This window comes from Larimichthys crocea, chromosome III, assembly GCF_000972845.2.
Source record: "Larimichthys crocea isolate SSNF chromosome III, L_crocea_2.0, whole genome shotgun sequence".
Lineage (NCBI taxonomy): Eukaryota > Metazoa > Chordata > Actinopteri > Sciaenidae > Larimichthys > Larimichthys crocea.
The window spans coordinates 24,651,348-24,672,188 of NC_040013.1; the positions used below are offsets into that span (position 1 = coordinate 24,651,348).

At 42.5% G+C, this 20,841-nt stretch overlaps 1 protein-coding gene across 2 annotated transcripts; it reads left to right on the forward strand.

The window, feature by feature from the left end:
- The first annotated feature begins 586 nt into the window (after positions 1-586).
- LOC104930021 (actin-related protein 2-A) lies at positions 587-20,737 on the forward strand. Of its 2 annotated transcripts, XM_027278157.1 has the most exons (10): positions 587-783; positions 3,770-3,880; positions 5,383-5,598; positions 6,238-6,310; positions 6,900-7,036; positions 7,280-7,429; positions 8,987-9,132; positions 9,525-9,657; positions 12,116-12,335; positions 20,316-20,737. In XM_027278157.1, the coding sequence occupies exons 1-9, from the start codon at positions 736-738 to the stop codon at positions 12,284-12,286; spliced, it is 1,185 nt and encodes a 394-aa protein (XP_027133958.1). In that variant the 5' UTR covers positions 587-735; the 3' UTR covers positions 12,287-12,335; positions 20,316-20,737. The 2 variants fall into 2 exon arrangements, with proteins under 2 accessions (XP_027133958.1, XP_010742988.1); XM_010744686.3 differs by lacking the exon at positions 20,316-20,737 and having other exon boundaries at positions 12,116-13,857.
- The last annotated feature ends 104 nt before the right edge of the window (positions 20,738-20,841 follow it).

Sequence of the window (20,841 nt, forward strand, 5' to 3'; positions counted from 1 at the left end):
TGCATCGTCCTATTTTAACTTGTTTTTACTGTTGTATTCTTGTAGTAGTTCACTGTTACTTGCTTTTTAATCGACTGTTACTGGTTCTATTTAACTGTTAGTTATACATGTGTATATAGTGTTTAAACAGGATATCGTATAGGGTTAAAGTTTTGTTTTCTTGCTATCTCACTTACCGTTTGGGAGCTGTGGTAACAAAAACATAAATTTATTAATAAAGTATTTCTGATTCTGATTTGATACTTTTATGCTTCTTTTTGTTTGTTTCTGTTATTTGCTGTCTACTTTTATTTATTGCAAGGTGACAGAAAGGCGCCTCTGAAATAAAATGTATTATTATTTGAACATTGAGTTTAGTGCACTATTTAATACTGCAGATAGGATCATTTTTATGCCATTTCTCACTTTTATTTAGGATTGTTTTGTCACGTTACACACCCACAATCTCTTTAACTGCTTTCTGCATGTTGCATGCTGAAATTACTTCATTGCATACAAGAGTGAGCAGGAAAACAGATTTCTAGCAATGCATTTGTTAATAATAATAATAACAATAATAAGGGTTTGAGCTGAGGGGAGTGCCTGTCATCTGAACCGGCTCCGTGTCGCCTCGCACCGGATGAGCACCCTTCCCTTCCTCCTCCGCTCGGCCGGGTTTGGTGTCTTCCTTCCGGCTTGCCAGAAGAAAGTTGAGGGAGGTTCGAGCGGCTACTGGGCTTTTTTTTTTTAAACACAATGGACAGCCAGGGAAGGAAAGTGGTAGTCTGTGACAATGGCACCGGGGTGAGTTTGTAACCGTCTCTCTGTTTATGTCGTTATTATTTATTCACTGAAACAGGAAGTGGCTAACGTTAACCGGGGCTGGGTTTGGAGCTAGCTGGCCTGTTAGCCCCGGAGCTAACGTTCATTCATCCGGGCTGTGACACGGAAACAGCGGGCAGAGGCAGAGTGGGTGTGAATGCGAGGACACAAGCTGAGTAAAAACTGTCAGACTGTGGCTGTCACACCGACGTAACCTCTTTAAAAATAAAAATAAAAAAGACGCAACGGCTCGTTTGCTTAGCAACGGTTGCTAAGCTGCGGCTAGTTAGCCGCTAGTTAGCATCGAACAGCTGGGCTGTTTTTAAGTGATTTAATGTATATTTAATTTTAATTATTCGAGCACGGTTTGTAGCTTTACAGTCGGCTCAGGCCGTGTCAGGTGAATTTGAGGAACCAGCTTCATGTTTTCCTGTCGGGCTGCAGCAACTTCCCGGATAGAAAATGTCACATAACCAGCAAAAGAAAAGAAAAGGCCGCATAGTTTGCACTTATTCACTGATTCAGCCTGACTCAGCTCTGTTTTTCTTTATATATATTTATATATAAGCACCGCATGACACAGATCTTGGTTTTTAAACAAGGCTGTCAAACAGTTAAAGAGATTGTGGGTGTGTAACGTGACCAAACAGTCTTTAATAAAGTGAGAAATGGCTTAATAATGATCCTATCTGCACTATTAAAGAGGCTCATTATCACTAAATGTTCAAATAATAATACATTTTATTTCACAGGCGCCTTTCTGTCACCCAATGACACCTTACAATAAATAAAAGTAGACAGCAAATAACAGAAACAAACAAAAAGAAACATAAAAGTATATCAACTTAAAACAGGTTAAAATAGGACAATGCAATTGAATCAGATGGAAAAGGACAGCCACTCCCTCCAAGATACAAGCTCTCACCTCAAATCCTTATTGTTATTATTTAACAATCATAACAAATGCATTGCTAGAAATCTGTTTTCCTGCTCGCTCTTGTATGCAATAAAGCAATTTCAGCATGCAACATGCAGAAAGCAGTTAAAGAGATTGTGGGTGTGTAAGGTGACAAAACAATCCTAAATAAAAGTGAGAAATGGCATAAAAATGATCATATGTGCACTATTAAAGAGGCTCATTTAATAGTGCACTAAACTAAATGTTCATATAATAATACATTTTATTCCATAGGCGCCTTTCTGTCACCTTGCGATAAATAAGAGTAGACGGCAAATTACACAAACAAACAAAAAGAAGCATAAAAGTATCAAATCAGAATCAGAAATACTTTATTGTTTTTGTTACCGCAGCTCCCAAACGGTGAGTGAGATAGAAAGAAAACAAAACTTTAACCCTATACGATATCCTGTTTAAACACTATATACACATGTATAACTAACAGTTAAGTAGAACCAGTAACAGTAGATTAAACAAAACAAGTAACAGTGAACTACTACAAGAATACAACAGTAAAAACAGGTTAAAATAGGACGATGCAATTGAATCAGATGACAGCCACTCCCTCCAAGATACACGCTCTCACCTCAATTCATTATTATTATTGACTTATTGCATTGCTAGAAGTTTTCCTGGTCGCTCTTGTGTGTAATAAACATTGCTAGAAGTTTTCCTGGTCGCTCTTGTGTGTAATAAAGAAATTTCAGCATGCAACATGCAAAAAAAGAAGTGCAGAAGTGCTAATGTGGCTGGAAATGATCGTTTTGATTTGCTAGAACAGTATGGATAGAAGAAGAAGAAGAAGGTCTATTGATCAGCACATGAATAAATGTATGGATGTGTATAAACTATGCAGAGATCTGTGTGTCGCTGCTGCTGCTGCTGCAGAAATCTTGCGGATGTAAAAAGGTTGAAAAATCAAGACAGTCGACGTCCTAAAGTTTGAGTTTGAGCTTCAAATCAGCCGACTGAAATCTCTCTCTCATGGGCTGTGAGACAGTATTGTTTGTTTGTAGGCTGACACTCAACAACCAAGAGATTTAACTTTAAAAATCTTTAAAAATAGTCCACTAAACAGCTGGATTTGTGGTCTGTAGACCAAAACGACCCAAAAAGCCCATCCTGCAAAAACCTTCCACTTTGCTGATCTGTGTTTATGTCTGAGGGCAGCACAGGTAGCTCTGCTTCATTTGTGCTGAAGGTACTTTCTTTCTGTCAGCAGTCAAAGAGGATGTCGGCTCAGCAAGTCAGTGACTCATAAGGCTTTTTTGAGACACATTTAAAAAAAAAAAAAAAAAAAAAAAAAAACCTGTCAGGGGTGAAGTGAGAAGTTAAGAGGAAGTGAGACGAGTTCGAACGACACTTTTAGTCCTCTGATATCATGCTGATTTACATCACGACCTGGCTGTGAAATCTTTGCACCTACAGCTGCAAAAACGAGGTGAAACTCAACCGGATTCCTGAGCCGTGTGCGCTGATTCCTGAAGTTTACTTGAAGCGGGTTAAACACGCGTCGGTGGTGTTTGATTTTACCGGCAGCGCTTTCGTTTTTAGTCACTCGTGGTCAGATACAAATAGTCCGAATGCAGAAGAATCTAACATGCAACTGTGAACACTAAACCTATTAGTGTATGTGTGTGCAACAAGTACACGGTGTGTTGCAGCATTAAAACTTAAATCTAAGGGTAAATGTGTCGTCACATCTGTGTTTGAGATGTTGTCATCATCACACAGCTCAGATCTTTTCCCGGTCCTAAAGACGAGCTTACAGCTGAGTGATTCAGCCCTCTGAGCTCATGTAACCCAAGTCATTCGACCTGATTCACCTTTGTGTCCACGCAGCGCTTATGATCGCCTCTCCGGCTGAATACGTGCATACATTGGTGGCTGTCTAAGCAGTCTAAACGTTAGTTAAACCCGCTGCACCGCACGGTTTATCTCCTCATCAGTACTTTTGATGTATTTCCTCATCACTTCCTCCGGGTTTTCTCGTCTCTTCTTTTCATGCAGTTTGTCAAGTGCGGCTATGCAGGCTCCAACTTCCCAGAGCACATCTTCCCTGCGCTTGTTGGGAGGCCCATCATCCGCTCGACGGCCAAAGTCGGAAACATCGAGATCAAGGTAAGAACGGGACCGCCTGACGTTATTGTTAAGATTTCGAAGGGCGAACCCTCGTCAGGGAAACGTGATAAAGAACGAAATGAGTGAAAGGTCAAGAAATAAAACACTCAAGAAATCTGAGCTTTTAGACACCCCACTGCAAAAATCCTTTAGCGTGAAGCCTATCTTTATCTTTCTCCTGTTCTTTCCAACTTTTGTTTATTCATCTTATTTTTTTTTTTTGTAATATCTACCTTCCTCTTCCTCCATGTTTTGTCCCCCCACGCTGAAGTAGAATGCCCAGAAGATGGTAAGTTCAGGTCGGTGTGTGTGCCTCCTGTTCTTGCCTGCCTCCGGAGAGTTGTGTCATGTTTTTTATTTTATTTTTTTGGCCTCGACCTGAAGCTTTCTCTCTTTGTGTTTTCTTCATTTGTTTTTCACTCACACATTGTCTAACATCCTAATTAGTTTTTAATCTTCATTTGTAAGGTGTTGAGTTGGAGTGTTATTGGGGCCCAAAGAAGTGTCAGATTGATGTGCATTAATGCACTCCTCTCTCCCAGGCTTTGAACGGTGTTTGCAGAAAAGGCCGTGATGAATCACAGGCCAGCTGTTATCGATGGAGTGCTAAAAGAGATTTTGGACCCGTTCCATTTTCACAGTCTCTGATCTGCTGGTGCATCCTGACAGCTACGCCCCTCCTTCAATCCGGCCTGCTATTTTAAGGGCTGTAATAATCACAGCTAAAAAACTTTAAATGTCAGCTGCAGCCACAGCGCTTGGTGTGTGTGTGTCTCGCATTGCATTTCCTGTTTTGATGCCGCAAAGCGTGTCTTTATTTAAGGAACGTCCAGTTCGTAGCGTTTGCTTGATTATCTCTACAAATGCAGAGGAAGTGTCCAAACATGAGGAAGCATGGCAGACAGCTGAAAGTTGAAGACGGAAGCACATCTGTTTTTCTTTTTTTTTTTTTTATTGAGACCACATGGAGGCGATGCCTGGTGACTGGTACTCTGTTGATGCCAAAGCACACAGGATGAACCCATAAAATGGCTGCCTTCAGTGGGCTTTTGATGTCTCCAAATGGAACGTGAGATGCTTGACTGTGTGGCTAACACTGAGCTCTAACCCAGCGGTTGTTTACATTGCCAGGCTGCCTTGCATGCAGCTAGTTGAATGGTACTAAAACAAGTGGTTTACTGTAGCTGCGGAGGGGAAACACAAGTGTTTCCAGGTGGAGATGCATGGAAAATAATGGCTTGTTGTGCATGCTGGGTAACTGAGTTTTCAAGATGAAGTGCAAAGACATGGATACATCTGTCGTCATCCGACAGGTGACTTGATGATCCGGTTAATCTGATTTTATGAGACCCGCAGGCCAAGGTGGCAACTGATTTTATTGCCTAATCCAGTCCTCAGTTCTCGTCCCAGTGACTGACTGATCCAAACCGGGTCTCAGACGTTGGGAGCCACACTTGCAGATGTTCTAAATGTTTATCCGTGTTGACCTTTCTCCCTCCCAGGACCTGATGGTGGGGGACGAGGCCAGCGAGCTGCGCTCCATGCTGGAGGTCAACTACCCGATGGAGAACGGCATCGTCAGGAACTGGGACGACATGAAGCACCTGTGGGACTACACCTTCGGCCCGGAGAAGCTCAACATCGACTCCCGCAACTGCAAGATCCTGCTGACCGAGCCCCCCATGAACCCCACCAAGAACCGCGAAAAAATCATCGAGGTATAGTTTCATCTTGTTTCTGCGTGCGTTCAGATTAAAGGTGGGAAACTTTCAGTTGTGCAATTCAAAAGGTTTCACGTTGATCCTCCTTCCTCCTTCTGTCTATTGATGATGGATCACTTCCTTGTTTTTGAGCATTGATAGAGAACCGTCCTCACACTCGACTCACTGTTGTTCTCTTGAGGGGATTTCACGGTGCTTTGGTGAGCGTTCAATCTATAAATGGTGCAGTGCTCCTTCACAGTGAAAGCCTGACACTACAACACTCCACTGTGTGTGTGTAGTGGAGCCTTTAAAGTCACAAAACAGTGATGATTTATAGTGAAATCGTTTCAAGTTCTCATCATTAGTTGTCAAATACTAAAAACTATACTACATTTTGTGAAGAAATCCTGACTTCAGCTTCTCAGTTGTGAATATTTTCTGGTTTCGACGACAGTAAACTGAATATCTTTGGGTTGTGGAGAAAACAAGACATCTGAGGACATCGTGTGGGGCTTTGAGAAACAGCGGTCAACAATTTTCTGACAATTTATGGACCAAACTTCGATTATTCGATAAAGTGTTTACAGATGAATCGATTATAAGCATACTTACTAACTTGCTTACTGTTTGGTGTCTTCTGGCCTCCCCCTGCAGGTGATGTTTGAGACCTACCAGTTTTCAGGCGTCTACATTGCTATTCAAGCTGTGCTGACACTGTATGCTCAAGGTAAGAAGACACACACACATGCTACATGTTTAATCACCCGGAAATTAGATTTACCCTGACACCAGCATTATATGTCCGATTTCATGGTTAGTCAGCTCAGTAGCTCAGAGACACGTGTTTAATTTGAATTGAGGAAATAATCTTGTGTGTCGGTATTTACCCCCCACGCCTTTGTCAAATAGTTTGTGCAAAGATTTGCCAGACTACTTAAACGGCAGAAATATTCTTCGTGCCAGAAAGTCTAGACAGTCACATGAAGTCATCGCCAAGTTTCAGTGACATTATCTGAACGTTCTGATGTGTTGGAGCCAAACTGTGTGCTGCTTCAAGCTGCATCAGGTGAACGCCGAAACTATTCGCACCCACGAGCAGTCTGCCCTACCCTTACGTCTGAGTTTATTACCGACTTGTGAGCCGTTATTAGCAGTTAATTGTTACATTACGTGTCTTATCTTTCCAGCTTTTGTGTGTTTACTCAGCCAACAGGGCTTAACAATCAGTAGACCAGAGCACACACTGGATAAAGCCCAGAAACAAACACACCTTATATTGGTAGAATTGTAGATTATTAACTGAAGTGTTTTTTTAGGCCTTCTGACCGGTGTGGTGGTGGACTCTGGTGACGGCGTGACACACATCTGTCCAGTGTACGAGGGCTTTAGCCTTCCCCACCTGACGAGACGCCTGGACATCGCAGGCAGGGATATCACCCGCTACCTCATCAAGGTATCCAGTCAGTCCGGACAGAGCAACAAAGAACACAACATTTTAATTGGACTGCTCTTCAGATGAATTGTTTGGTAGTTTTAATACTTTTTTAGGAAGTGCAAACGAGCATCATCTCCTTTTGTTAAAGGAAGTAATTAAAGACTTAGCTCTAGCAGTGCCACTAGTTCCTGTTTTTAAATCACCTTCTTCCTGCTTCTTCCTCCCCGTCCCCATGTCCTCTTTCTCCTTCTCCGGGCGCAGCTGTTGTTGTTGAGGGGTTACGCCTTCAACCACTCCGCAGACTTCGAGACGGTACGCATGATGAAGGAGAAGCTGTGCTACGTGGGCTACAACATCGAGCAGGAGCAGAAGCTGGCGCTGGAGACCACCGTGCTGGTGGAGTCATACACGGTAAGACACTGACGAGGAGTACCGCGTGCACGGTATCAGGTTGTTGGCACAGACCCTCTATTAAATACTCGGAGGAAGTTGAGTATGTGGTTTGACGTGCCTGTTTGTGAGAGTTGTTTCACAAAGTTGTTCAACTGCCCCTGAGCTCCGTTATGTAAGCCGGTGTTTGTGGTTGTCTTTTCATTAGGTGTGCAGCCGGTCTTAAACAGGTTGCTGCCCTCACATGGACACTTTATGCATCAAACAAGAAGGAAAGGAACAGGACAAACCTTTTAAATAAAGATCCAAAGAGGAAAGATATTATAGATCATTTCTCCATATTAAACTCCGACCTGTCTCCCTTTGGATGATGGTGGTGCTCCAGTATTTTTGGTCATAATAGGTTGTAAAACGATAATAAAAAATGTCTTATCCTTTATTATTCTTAAGTCAGAAGTCAGTTCAAACACACTGAGTCTGAATGTGAGCCTAAAGACGACCCAGAACATTTTAATTTTCGGGAAACTGTTTTGTTGGACGCATTAAGCAAAGTTGGACATTTTTACATATAGTAGCAACATATTTCCAGCCCTCGGGGTGTCTTCTGTTTTGTTTATATATTTTTTTAAATATGTAAAATGAGTTATGCGCCCCACACGCACACAAGTTTCACATTTCTGCTCAAAAATAGCAGCGTAGAAAGAATCCCCCCTCGAAGGGTTTGCTGTTCAAAAAGCGGCCGTATTTTGAAGTAATCAAAACTTAACGGGGTAACTAAATCTGTTTCTGCACTGAGCTAAGTAGACTACCACATGCCCATTGTTGGCTTGGTTGTTCCAGGACCAGGGCAGTGCTGCTGACTAACTGTTTTCTCTGGGACTCAAACATATGGGGGTGCAGCGCTCCCTTCCACCAGGCTTGCTTTTCTTTCCGAAGCCCTTTTCCCCTCCAGAGGGGGGAACCACAGAATCTAAACGCAGGTCCTGAAGGTCTGTGTTCCTGCACGCCTTAGCGAGCACATGTTGTGTCTCAGAGCTCACTGACCATGAGTGTTTGGGTTAGTGTAGGCGACTGTGTGTGTGTGTAGGTGTGTGAACATGTATGTGTAAGTATCGTTTTGTGTGCCGAAACAAGGAGGGCAATGTAACTGTGGCCGAAGGGCCCTGAACTGTGCGTTACATCATTTCCTGTGCAGCCACTTTGCGGCGGTGGCTGGGCTCCACTTCCTCCCACTGCCCTCGGCTGAATGAAGCCTTTTTATAGTCGCACACACACGTTCACTCTGCCCAGTTTGGAGTCTGCACTCTCTGTGATTTAACTCGCTGTACGGTATTATCAGAGCCTTGTAGGAGTTTATTTCCAAACTGTAGTAAACACACATGAAATGTCTTTTACAGTGTTCATTGAGTAGTTATGACTTCCTCACAAACAAACCGTCGAACAGTATCATTCTCGATTCTTGCGTCGAGAATTTATGACTCTCCGTTGAGTCATACATTAAATCCTACCTCCTCGGCGGTGTCATATTTTCTTTTTTTCCCCTTCTCTTTTCATCTCATCCCTCCTACACATGTCCAGCTGCCAGATGGTCGTGTGATCAAGGTGGGAGGAGAGCGATTCGAGGCCCCGGAGGCTCTGTTCCAGCCCCACCTCATCAACGTGGAGGGTGTCGGAGTGGCTGAGCTCCTCTTCAACACCATCCAGGCGGCCGATATCGACACCAGGTGAGGCGAAACGAAAGCGTGCGGATGCTCGATATAGATGGATATCGACAGAGGCGCGCACACACACACACGTAGACAGACAGAGAGATATGCAAAAATAATGGCGTCAGCACAGCAGAGCTCTCATTGACGCAATACAAGGGTTTGGACATAAACTAAATATTTCTCACAAAGCAGAAGTCTGTATGGAAAGTATGGAAATTGACCTTTGGGTATGCAAACGAGCAGAAATATCCAGAAGCGTAAGCTTGGAAACACGATACTTCATCATTTTAAACTCGCTGTGACAGAATTCATTGAGGTTTATTAAATCTAAATAAGTCTTCGTGCTAAAAGTCTGTCCTCTCTGTCCCGTTCTCACCTTCTCTCTCTCTGTCTCTTCCCGTCATCAGGACCGAGTTCTACAAACACATCGTGTTATCGGGAGGATCCACCATGTACCCCGGCCTGCCCTCTCGGCTCGAGAGGGAACTCAAGCAGCTGTACCTGGAGCGCGTGCTCAAGGGAGACGTGGACAAGCTTTCGGTGAGATATCACCCCCCCCTGTAACACCTCATTTCTCTCTCTTGAGCTAAAATGTGGATGTGGTTTACAGTGACTTTGAAAACAGGCCATACGACATTAATTTGAGCTCAAATTAGAACTCGATTAGTGTCAGTTGCGCTGCGGCTAATGCAGTCTAAAAAAAAACAAAACTGTAAGAGTTCATTGAACATTCAGAAATCTGTCTTTCCCGCAGCAGCAGACCTTTTTGAGTCGGTGTGAATTAGTATTTCCAGCTGATTCTCCTGGGTTTGTTTAAGTTGGGCTGGGTGGGGTTTCCCCACATGTGAGAGAGCAGTAAAGTGCAGGAACAACCTCAGGGAACATATTTGAATGCGTAAACGGTGACTGACACCTGACAGTATCTCCTTTGTCTCACGCTCTCGACACATCAAACACCTTGAACTATGTGCGGTTAGTGCTCATTCACCTCCAACTCATCCACATGTACTCAGATGTACGCAGTGTGCACAGCCCACCACCAGGCGGTGCCAGAGATTAACAGACCTTCTTTAAACTTTGAACATTTTAGTTGCAACACATGTGGGGTTGACTTCCCCAATGATAAATATTTGTTTTGGAGGAATATCACTACATTACATTTCCACGCCAGTGTCCCAAAGACACCGATGATTTTACACAGAACCATCTTGTAAACAAAAAGTCTTCAGATGACTCACGAGTTCAAAAGCAACTCATTATGTGCTTTACTCTCGTGCCCGCAACTGCAGCCGATTCCTTCGGCTGTTTATCTGTTTTTGGAAGACGTAGCAATCGTGTTTTTCACGTATATATCCTTCGTGAAAAACCTCCTCAGAGTGTGCAGTCTGTAACGAGACTCAAATATTTTTATACCAAACACTTTGTTGGCCTGAGAGATGGCTGTAGTTTACTCTTTCATTGAGAGCAGTGGCTGTGGTCAGCCTGAATTCATGTCGGTCACAGTGGATTCCACTGTTGACAAGGTTTTACAGCGAGGAGAAGAGGTAACAAAACAAACTCTCTAAACCCTTCCTGTTGCATATTCCTGTTTTCTGCAGTCAAAACGTGGCCGAATCCACCGCCTCCCGTTCGCAGCTCGCACCTTCTGGCTGTTTGTTTGTCGCTCGCAACTACATTTACACAGCAAAGACACGCGAGCGACCGACGGAAGCTTCGTGTCTTTCGCCCTATTTGGTGAAAATATGAATGTTTGGAGCGCACTGAGCGTACAGACAGAGCAGAGGTGGAGTATGTGGCAGGGGAGAAGTTTCTATTGATGTTTTGATACTCGTGCCACCATATAAAGCTGCACTAATACATATTTTAGATTATTAAAGGATCAAATGACTGAAACATGTCACAAACACAGCAGCTGTCTTCATATATTTCTCTCAGCAGCTGGAGGAGACCAAAACAGAGCTAAAGGAGAGTGAATATTAGACTTGCATTCATTTAAAACTTCTCCAGATCAATGCTGACATTAATAATATTACGTATCTGCCAAATGAAACGGCCAGATTCTGTGTTCTGTTTTTTTGACTGACGCCGCAAGCAGCCTGTGTCGATCGACCTCGAGCTGGAACAGAAGCCGCCTAAAGAATCTGGTTGATTTTCAAAAAAAAAGAAAGACACCCTGTGCAAACGTCCGAACAACCAAAAGACAAAACAAATGAACTATGTCGTATATTTGAATATTTAGAAGCACATAAACTGGGAAAAATGTCCAAATCTGAGCAAGTTAACAGTCTGGCAGGCATGGAGAACGAACCAAAACAGCGCCACGCTGTGACATGACGGAGATGTTTACAGCTTGTTGCATCCTAAATATTTAATTCCAAAATGCTACATACACTAATAAATATCCCAAATCGGTATGAGACATTTAAAATGATCCATGCAACTGACAAAAACATCAGCACGTGCTTTAGTTAGTTTAGTTTCGGTTATGATGTTTGAATCCGTTGGTATCAGATCGCAGGCTGTCGGGAGATGTTGTACATCTATAAGCTGAGCGACGCCTGACGCTGTCTACTACCTGCAGCAAACAATATCTCTATACCACTAGCTACAGTAGCCAGGAAGCTGATTTTATTATTATGGTTGTTGATTTTAGCCAAAACAAATATGTACTTTAATTATTTGTAATTGGTTGTCCCAACCATTCATTTTCTGCCACTTATCTGGGTCATTTAATTACTTCATTGAGAGTTATTGTTTTACACCGCTGGGAAAAATTGTGATATGATAAATGATGTTACTGATTTCTACTAATTATAGATCATTTTGTCCTGCTGGTCTTCCATTGTACTCGATGTAGTCGGGACTGAAACTGTAAAATCTGCTTCACGCTGATCAGAAAAATCATTGCTGAGCCGAGAAAGACGAAACATTCAGACACGTCCTCGTCTGCAGGACATAAACGTCTTCTCATACGTCTCTGTGTCCCCTCGTCTTGTAGAAATTTAAGATCCGGATCGAGGATCCTCCCAGGCGAAAGCACATGGTGTTCCTGGGCGGAGCCGTGCTGGCCGACATCATGAAGGACAAGGACAACTTCTGGCTGACCCGGGAGGAGTACCAGGAGAAAGGAGTCCGCGTGCTGGAAAAACTTGGAGTCACCGTCAGATAAAGCACTGGACGGACAGACCACACACACACACACACACACACACACACACATTCATACATACACACACACACATACACACATTCATACATACATGACATACACACATTTCCCCCTTCGCCCACATTGCAGAGTATATATCTATTTATCCCTCCTCTTCTCTCTTTCGGCTCTCCTCAAACATCAGAAGGAACTGAGCCGTCACCTCCTCCGCTCTCCTCCTCCTCCGCTCTCCTCCTCCTCTCTCCTCTCTGCCTCTCTTCTCTCCTGGTCTGGGATTGGCTCACACTTTTTTCCTCGCAACCCCCCCCTCGAGAACCAACTCCCTGTTTGCAGATTTACACTGAAACCTCTCCTTTTACTTAAACTACGAATTTGAAGGGTTGACGTCGCCCTGCCGGTGTGTGTGTGTGTGTGTTTCGTGGAGGTCGGGTGGAGAAGGTTAAAAATCAGGTGCGGTTAATGTCAATAAGTTTGGCCGTGAATGAAATTCGGCGGGTAAACGCGGCGGCGAGCGTTCCTCCCTCGATTATTAAACGTCTGGAGGGGATGAATCGATGCAAATTTTCTCAGCAACTCGTAAGCGTCTAATATCACAATCAGGGTCCACCACAAACAGCCACGGGCCGCTTTCAGCATCTGTTCCAGGCGAGCGAGAACTGATCACATTTTTATGTCGGTTTTTATAAATGATATCATGACTTTTCTTTTCTGGGAGAGGGATTACTTTTATGTCTTTTTTTTTTTTGCTTTTTTTCCTTTCTGTTGGATGTATGAGTTTCGGTTTATATCGTTTTTCTTTTTTTTTTTTTTAATTTTTGTTGCTGTGCACTACTACCATTGTAAATGGAGTGTATCGTGGTAACAGAAGTTCCTCCATGTTTTTATGAAGAATTGATGGTTGATTTATAAAGGGACAAATACACAAAGAAAAGCCCCTGAGCTTGACATCGGGTGTGTGTGTGTGTGTGACGGTACTTAGGGGGTTTGTGGGTGGTGAGATGATTGGATGTATGTGTGCGTGTGTGTGTGTGCATGTTGGGTAGGGATGATATTTGTTCTTCATCAGACAGCCTCGCCACTGCCTCCTCCTCCTCCTCTCTCTCTCTTTCTCTCGGTGTGAATCTCGAGCTGAATGAACGGGTGCGAGCAGTTGTAGCTATATTACAGACTGTGACGACGCCATAGCACCTCACCTGTCGTATTCCTTCAGATCCACCGACGAGCAGGAGGCAGTCGCGGGCTTGACGGTGAGACGGCGAGCACCGCAAAACTGGGAAAATAAACGGTATTTCATGGATGTGGAAAACGCTGTCGTTCTCCAGTTTTTCACCCCCAACGGTCGACTTAATGATTACTGGAGGCACTTCTATTTTAAGTATGATAAATGTGTATATTTTTTTTTCCTCCTCCTTTCCACGAAAGTCTATCCAGTGCCAAGTGCAGTTAATGTTAACTGGATCTCATGTTTTTAATGTCTTTTCTTTTTGTCACTGTTTGTTTTTATTTTCCTGTAATGTTCATAGCATAACTGCCTAACGCTGATTTAAATAAAGAAAAGTGATTTATAAGGATGTTCGTGTGGCAGCTTCTTCTGTTGTAGGGCTTGCAGATAACCGTTGATTTATTTCTAGACTAATTAATCGAATGTTTAGTCTTCAAAAAGTGAAAAATGCGCCATCTTCAGAGAGGCCGACAGTCCAAACCGCTCACAGCTACATGAAACACACAAAAAGCGGCACGTTCTCATGGTCGAGTGTGGCGCCAGTGAATATTTCACATTTCTGCTCGGAAAAAATGACTGAAACTGTTGACTGATGATCAAAATAACGACCAATTAGTCATTTCATTTCTCAAAATCAATCATTGATCCAGTTCACAGTCTATAATGTCGAACATTCCCAGTCCCGTAGGAAAGACTGGGAAAAACATCAGCTGTGCACCAGCTGTACGTCTATGCTTTATTCAGGTTTTTTGTTGCCATGTCTACAGATGAGTCTCCCTGGTAACAACGTCTATCTCCATGACACCAATCAGTCAAACAAAAGTGTGAAAGTTCATCATTCTTGAACAGTTTCACAAAAACTAGGTCCACTTGCAAGCTTTTAGTTTTAGCACATGCTCGAGCAGCTGTTCTGTTTTCATCTACAGCACCTTCAGGACTTCGAATCCATCTTGTCCTTAAAGTTTAGTGCTAGTTGTCCCAACAAAACAACCACACGTGTGTGTGTGTTTCAATATAGTTGAAAGCTGTAGAAGAAGTTGGGCTTGTTTTGTCAGTCATAAATATCTTTACAAAGCCACGTCCTACTTGTTGATATTCTGCCAGTCAGTTCTGAGTCATCTTCAGGCCGAGAGGAACAGATCAATAAAAAAAACAGACTTCCACACAGAGCTGTGTCATCTTAGTGTCTGCTAATCATCGAGGTTTAAAACAATTTATTCAACTTCAGCTGGAGTTCACTCTCACCTGGTCTGCTATGAGCAGAAGCTGATGTTGGCAACCTCCAGTCCTCCTGTTGAACTGACGGTACTCTGAGTTTCTTTGCTGGCTTTATGACTTTTCTCCATGTTTTGGCGTTCACTATTAGTTGGCTGAAAACTGCGTCACTGTAGAGTACAAAAATACATGTGCAGCGGCGTATTTCCTTCCAGCTCTGCAGCGAAAGTACTTTGTTACTGTCATCAGCCGAGAAAAATAAGGTCTGTTTTCTGGTTTTTACTTTATAAAACATGACAATTATCTTTCTTAATTATCTTTAATAATAAATAAGATGGTTTAGAAAATGTTTGAGAGTTTGAAATGGATTAAAAATACTTTGTATTTTTGTGAACTAATCTGCAGATTGTCTTGACTAGTTGATTAATAAACATGAGAAAGCTGTGACAAAAGTGCTTTTCCTTGAGCTCAGTGTGGCATTATTAACCGTCTTTTTTTTGTCTAACCAACGTCCCAAAACCCAAAATATATTCAGTTCATTACGATGTCTAATAAAAGACAAGAAAAGGCAGAAAAGTCTCATTTGAAAACCATCAAATGTTTGACGTTTGCTCTAAAAATAGCCGAGCAGCTCTAGACTTTTGCGGAGAGCTGGAGGGCAGATCAGATGGGCTGATAGATAAACTGCGCGTCCAGAGGAGAGGATGGAGGTATATGAAGGTGACTCTGACGCTCAGGCGCGCAGCACAGGCCAGAAGGAGGAAGAGGAAATGGAACAGTGGCAAGAGGACTGGCGCCACCAGAGGAAGAGGCTCTCTTTCCGTGCCTGAAATAAAGATCTCACCCAGACTCTTCCGGCCTTGTTCCATTTTAATCCCTCGACTCTTTGCCACTTCCCTCTTAACCCTGAACTGTTACCTCTGAAGCGCCGTTTGAAGTTTCCTCCCCATCGGAGCATCACCGGTCTGAACAGAGGTGGGAAGTAACTCAGGACGTTTACTAAAAATACTTTGGTGCACTTTTAACGAAGGGCCGGTGCTTTGCCTTTACTACACAAAGAAATACTCTTGTGTTACTCTTTAATTCTATTTTTTCTCTCAACAGTATCAACTTTTCAAGTGCTCGCACTAAAAGCATGACTCCAGACAGACTTCAGTCAACTTTTAAGCCAAATTACTTAGAAAAAATGGCAATTTAAACATCTTCAATTCGACGACAACTGGACTGATTGTGCGATACAATCAAAAGCTCTACAAGAGCTACTAGATGGACCCTGTGAGGAGATCGTTTTCTCAATTTCTCAAGAGTTTTAGAGTAGAGAAGAAGAACACAAGAGTACATTTCACAGCTGTGACTTAATTTGTCAGATTTTTGAAGTTGCTTTTGCACAAACCCTTATCAGCTAAAACATTTTCCACAGGGTGGGAGTAGAGGGATGTTTTGTTTTGTTTTCTTCAGTAGTCCTGCACGGTTTATCTCAGGTGCAAGGGTTTGAACTCAAAGTCAGGCAATGCTTAAACAATTATCTGGCTCCTTGTAATCTTCTGCTTCTGCAGCATCTCAGCTCACTGTGGGATGGATTATCGGCCTTATTGGAGCCTTGCAGAGAAACACAACAGGCTGAAACGTTTGTGTTCAAAACGTAGAACCGAATTCTCAGCCGCACGGAGGAAAAAACATCAAAATTCTCCTAAATCTTTTGAACGTAAGACCACAGCACTGGTTCGGGACGAGCCACCCATTCCTGTAAACTTCACTGGGAAGTGAGCGCCGGTGCTTTGTGCACCCAGAAAGGGGCCACGCTGACCCCATTACACGAGCAGATATCTTAAATGTTTGCACATGTGGACTGTGATGCTGTTTGCAGCCGTTGAGCTGCTTAGCAGGCCCCCAAAAGCCCTCGGGGACCGTCTTTTTCTTCTCTTTTCTCCCTCCTCCTCCTCCCCTCTCTCTCTCTCTCTCTCTCTCGCGCTCCATCATTATCGCCCACATGCTTTTCCAGAGACATCCTGAGTGAAACAGCTCGACGTCCTCGATGGCTATCACATGTTCCCGCTGAGGAGGGAGGCAGCAGGGGAAAGACATCTTGAGGAGAACGAAACAGGCTGTACTAAGGCCCAGCTTATTTTCTTTGTGCTTCCTTTCATTAAATACTTCACAAAGAGTTTTGTGCATCGGACTATAGTCGTTTTTTTTTTAACTTTAAAAGAAACTTCAGGCCTCATTATGAAGTCTCGGCTGACATCCATCTGCCCGGCAATTTTACATCTCCCTATAGATTCTGTATAGTTTAAGGAATTCATCTGTTGAATGTTTACGAGTCTGCGCTTGTTCAAAATAGACCTTCAGTAAACTATTTTAGATCCCCCCCCAAAAATGTAATTAATTATACGTACAACAACCATCGTCCATTTGCTTTGCTGCAGGACTTGATGTCCACATGAAAATTCTACATTTTGTAGACACTCATGCTCTCCTACCAACTTTTTCTTCACCACCACCACGTCAACACTGACTTTTTCCAATACTTTATATTAAGAAACCAAACATCTGCCTGCAGCACCATCTGACACAAACATGTCAATCAGTTTTTGAAGTTGTTGCACATTAATTAACTGTAAATTTGATCTTTTATTTATATATATATATATATATATAGTTTTTATATATTGTTTTGTTCTTAATAGATGGTTACTTGTTTACATATGTTGTTTTTGTTTGTTTGTATACTTGAGTATTGTAACAAAAATAATTTCCCCCTGGGATAATTAAAGTATTTCTGATTCTGATTAGGACTTTGTTTTTTTTATTGCTAATCAGCAAACGTGAGCATAACACAGCAAACCAAGATATTTAACGTGGTAAACATACTTGCATGTCAGCTTAAGTAGCAGAGCCTCACTGAGGTGCCGGCGTAAGACACCTTTTCTCCTGTAAATCCTCTTTTTATGGATTTCTTTTCACATTTTAATCTTCATAACTTTGACACATTCTGCTCATTACACATCATTGAGCCTAAATCTGATTCGAATCACTGACAGAACATTCAAACTGGAGGAACATGGAGCAGCAGAAAACGCTGGAAACGTTTTATAGTAGACGGGCACGGTTATTCTGAGTCAAATTAAGCAGCGGACTCGTGTGTAGTTTCACTGTTTTCTCTCATTTTATTGGAGGCGGAAGGTAAGACACACATTTCACTTTTGTTTTTCTCACAGACCTGACCACCCTTCGGTATCTACAAAGTACTTCCTGTTCCTTCTCGAAAGCAAGAGCTACATCCATCGTACATGTTAGAAACAGTTATTTAAAAACAAAAAAAAACAAAATAGAAATAAAAATGTACAACATACACTTGATATATATAATATAATTTTTGCTCTTTTTTTTTTTACAGAGGTAAAAATACTAAAGCGTAAAAAATGGGTCTAATTCGATACAGGGAGTCGTTTTCTTTTGATTTTTCAAATTTAAATACACGAGGAGATAAAGAGGATGCGTTCAGGCACTTGTAAATGGCTCTGACATGTGAGAACACACTCAAACACCAGGCGAGGCAGAGAAAAAAGATTTAACACTGACACACACACACACACACACACACACACAAGCTCACACATACACACTCTTTCCAATCTGATTGGCCCTGTCCCCGATACATCACATCATCGAAGGATCTGATTATACTGGATAGGTGTTGGTAATGTGATAGCATATTCAGCTGATCCCAGTAGCTTTGGATCAAGGGGGGCAGGAGAGGGGAAAGGGATGTGGGATAAACACACACACACACACACACCAAGGACGTACGTACTGGTACACAGGACAGGATGTATGAAACAGACACAACCAGGGAAGGAAAAAGGACATCCTCAGGCATTCTGCATTTCGACTACAGTAAGTGACATTTCCTTGGCAAAACAATCAGGGATGGATGTTTGTTTCCAGAACTTCAGCTGTTTTTTGGACTCCTGTTCTTTTTCCAATGGGACCACACCGATGTCCTGCTTCTTCTTTATTTATTTATTATTTTTTTAAAAGCTTATCGTCTTTCCCAATCACATCCCCGAATGCCGCCATCATCAACCAGGCGTATTAGACGGAGCAGAAAAGCACCCAAGCGCTGCCGCCAGTTTAGTTTAGTGTTGTGCTGTCAAGTGTGAGGGTGTGTGTGATTGGCTGGCTTGAACGACAGGTGACACAGGCAGGTGAGGACAGTGTTTTTGTTGAGTTTGTACATCGACACACCTACCGCGACAACGTGAGCTGTTGTCAGACGTCTGGCGTTACTCATGGAGAGGCGGGAAAACTTTTAAAAAAGTGGAATAGCACATGCCAGTCACATGTAAGTGTGGGTTCAGCACGTGGCTCGCTGTTAATCTACCAAACAAACAAAAACTTTTGGCTTTAAAACCAAGAGTTTGACATTTTGGGAAACACTTGTATTTACTTTCTTTGCTGGAAAACAAGTGGCCTGTCCAAAGATAACAAAAAAACTCCTACACCTGGCCAAGAAATAGTCCGGCACACAACACCCTGTAAAACCACAACGTACAACATGTAACCACATATAACAACATATAACATGTGTATCAGTGAGCTTTAGAGGTGCTGGCAGGTGGATTTTGTTACTTTTGGACAAAGCTTTTCATAAATAGTGACATGTAACATGTCAAAAAGTCGTCCGCGCTTATGTTTTTGCAGAGCTTTTATACTAATTTTCATTAGTAAGGAGATTTTAACGGCTATATTTGTTTTTAAAAGACATTTTTGTGGGAAGATTGGACGTTTTAAAACCATTCAAATCAGCTGTTATGATTTTTTCTGTTCCACAATGTGACTGGTGGGCTCCATTGGCAAGAGGAGACAAAGAGAGAGAGGGCGTAAAAAAGGGGAGCTGATTGTACATCGCAAGCAAACCGGAGTCTTTATTTTACAGACTTAACGAGAACTTTTTTTTTTTTAAACCTTTTTTTTATTACAAAAATAGTTTAAACTAAGTTTAAAAGAGTGTGAGGCTGATTGCTGGGAGCCGTAGCCACGCTTTTATTTTATTTTTTTTCATTATAGCAGACATCTTCAGAGGGGACGGAGGAGGGTGGGTGACGCTTCGGAGCGACGCTCCACGTTTTAAGGCATAACGGGCACCAACTTTTTAGCGGCATCTCTGATTGATTTTTCCAGTCCTCGACGTGAGACGCGGACTGCTGACTTGAGGTTCTTGCAGAAAATGAGGAAATCAGAGCCTTAAAAAATCTCACACACACACACACACACACACACACACCACTCTCGAGTGCATGTTAAGTAAAATAAGCCAAAAGACTGACTAGGTATTCTAAGACCGGGACGGGTTCCTCGTTTAGGTGATAGTTTATAGGCACTGTTTGAAATGACTTGAAAAGGAGAGCTAGGACATCGTAGCATTTGACTTAGTGTATCACTTTTTTTTTTTTGCTGGTAGATCAATTCAGTGAGAAAATAAATAGGATAAAAACACGAATCTTTGGGATATCAGAAGATCAAGATGAGTACCACGTTTGTCTCGGTTGAACGAAGAAGATGTCGATGGTGGAGAGCTATGTAGGCTACACACACACACACACACACACACACACACACACACACAAGCTTTACTAGAAGCTGCAGTACAGACAACAAAAAGGCCTCGGCGCACAATGTAAGCATGCACATATACCTCACACACACACACACACTTGCACACACACACGCAAAGAGGTGTAGTGTCTGATTTCTCTTGTAACTGGAGTTGAGCTGAGCGGGCCTGATATTGGAATAGAATATAAACAAAATGGCCACGCGTACATCAAAAAGAAAGAGAGAGAGAGAGAGAGAGAGAGAGAGAGAGAGAGAGAGAGAGAAGAGAGAGAGAGAGAGAGAGAGAGAGAACAAAGAAACAATTCAAGTTCTTTGACGCCGAGTCAGTGTACAAAGTATAAAGTACCTGCATATGTGATACATGACATATAGGTCAGCTATAAAAAAAAAAAAAAGGCCCCCTGAAAAAAAACCGAGTGCTCTCTCTCACTAGAAACAGAGCATGAAATGGCCACATGGAGAGCTGAGAGAACTGTCTGCCGTAAGGGGGAGCTTATCT

Excerpts from the sequence above, each read along its gene's own strand:
- LOC104930021 (XM_027278157.1), top strand. The coding sequence starts at position 736 with ATGGACAGCCAGGGAAGGAAAGTGGTAGTCTGTGACAATGGCACCGGG. Across the intron at positions 7,430-8,986 it reads TGCTGGTGGAGTCATACACG|CTGCCAGATGGTCGTGTGAT; the intron begins GTAAGACACTGA and ends ACACATGTCCAG. Across the intron at positions 9,658-12,115 it reads GAGACGTGGACAAGCTTTCG|AAATTTAAGATCCGGATCGA; the intron begins GTGAGATATCAC and ends CTCGTCTTGTAG.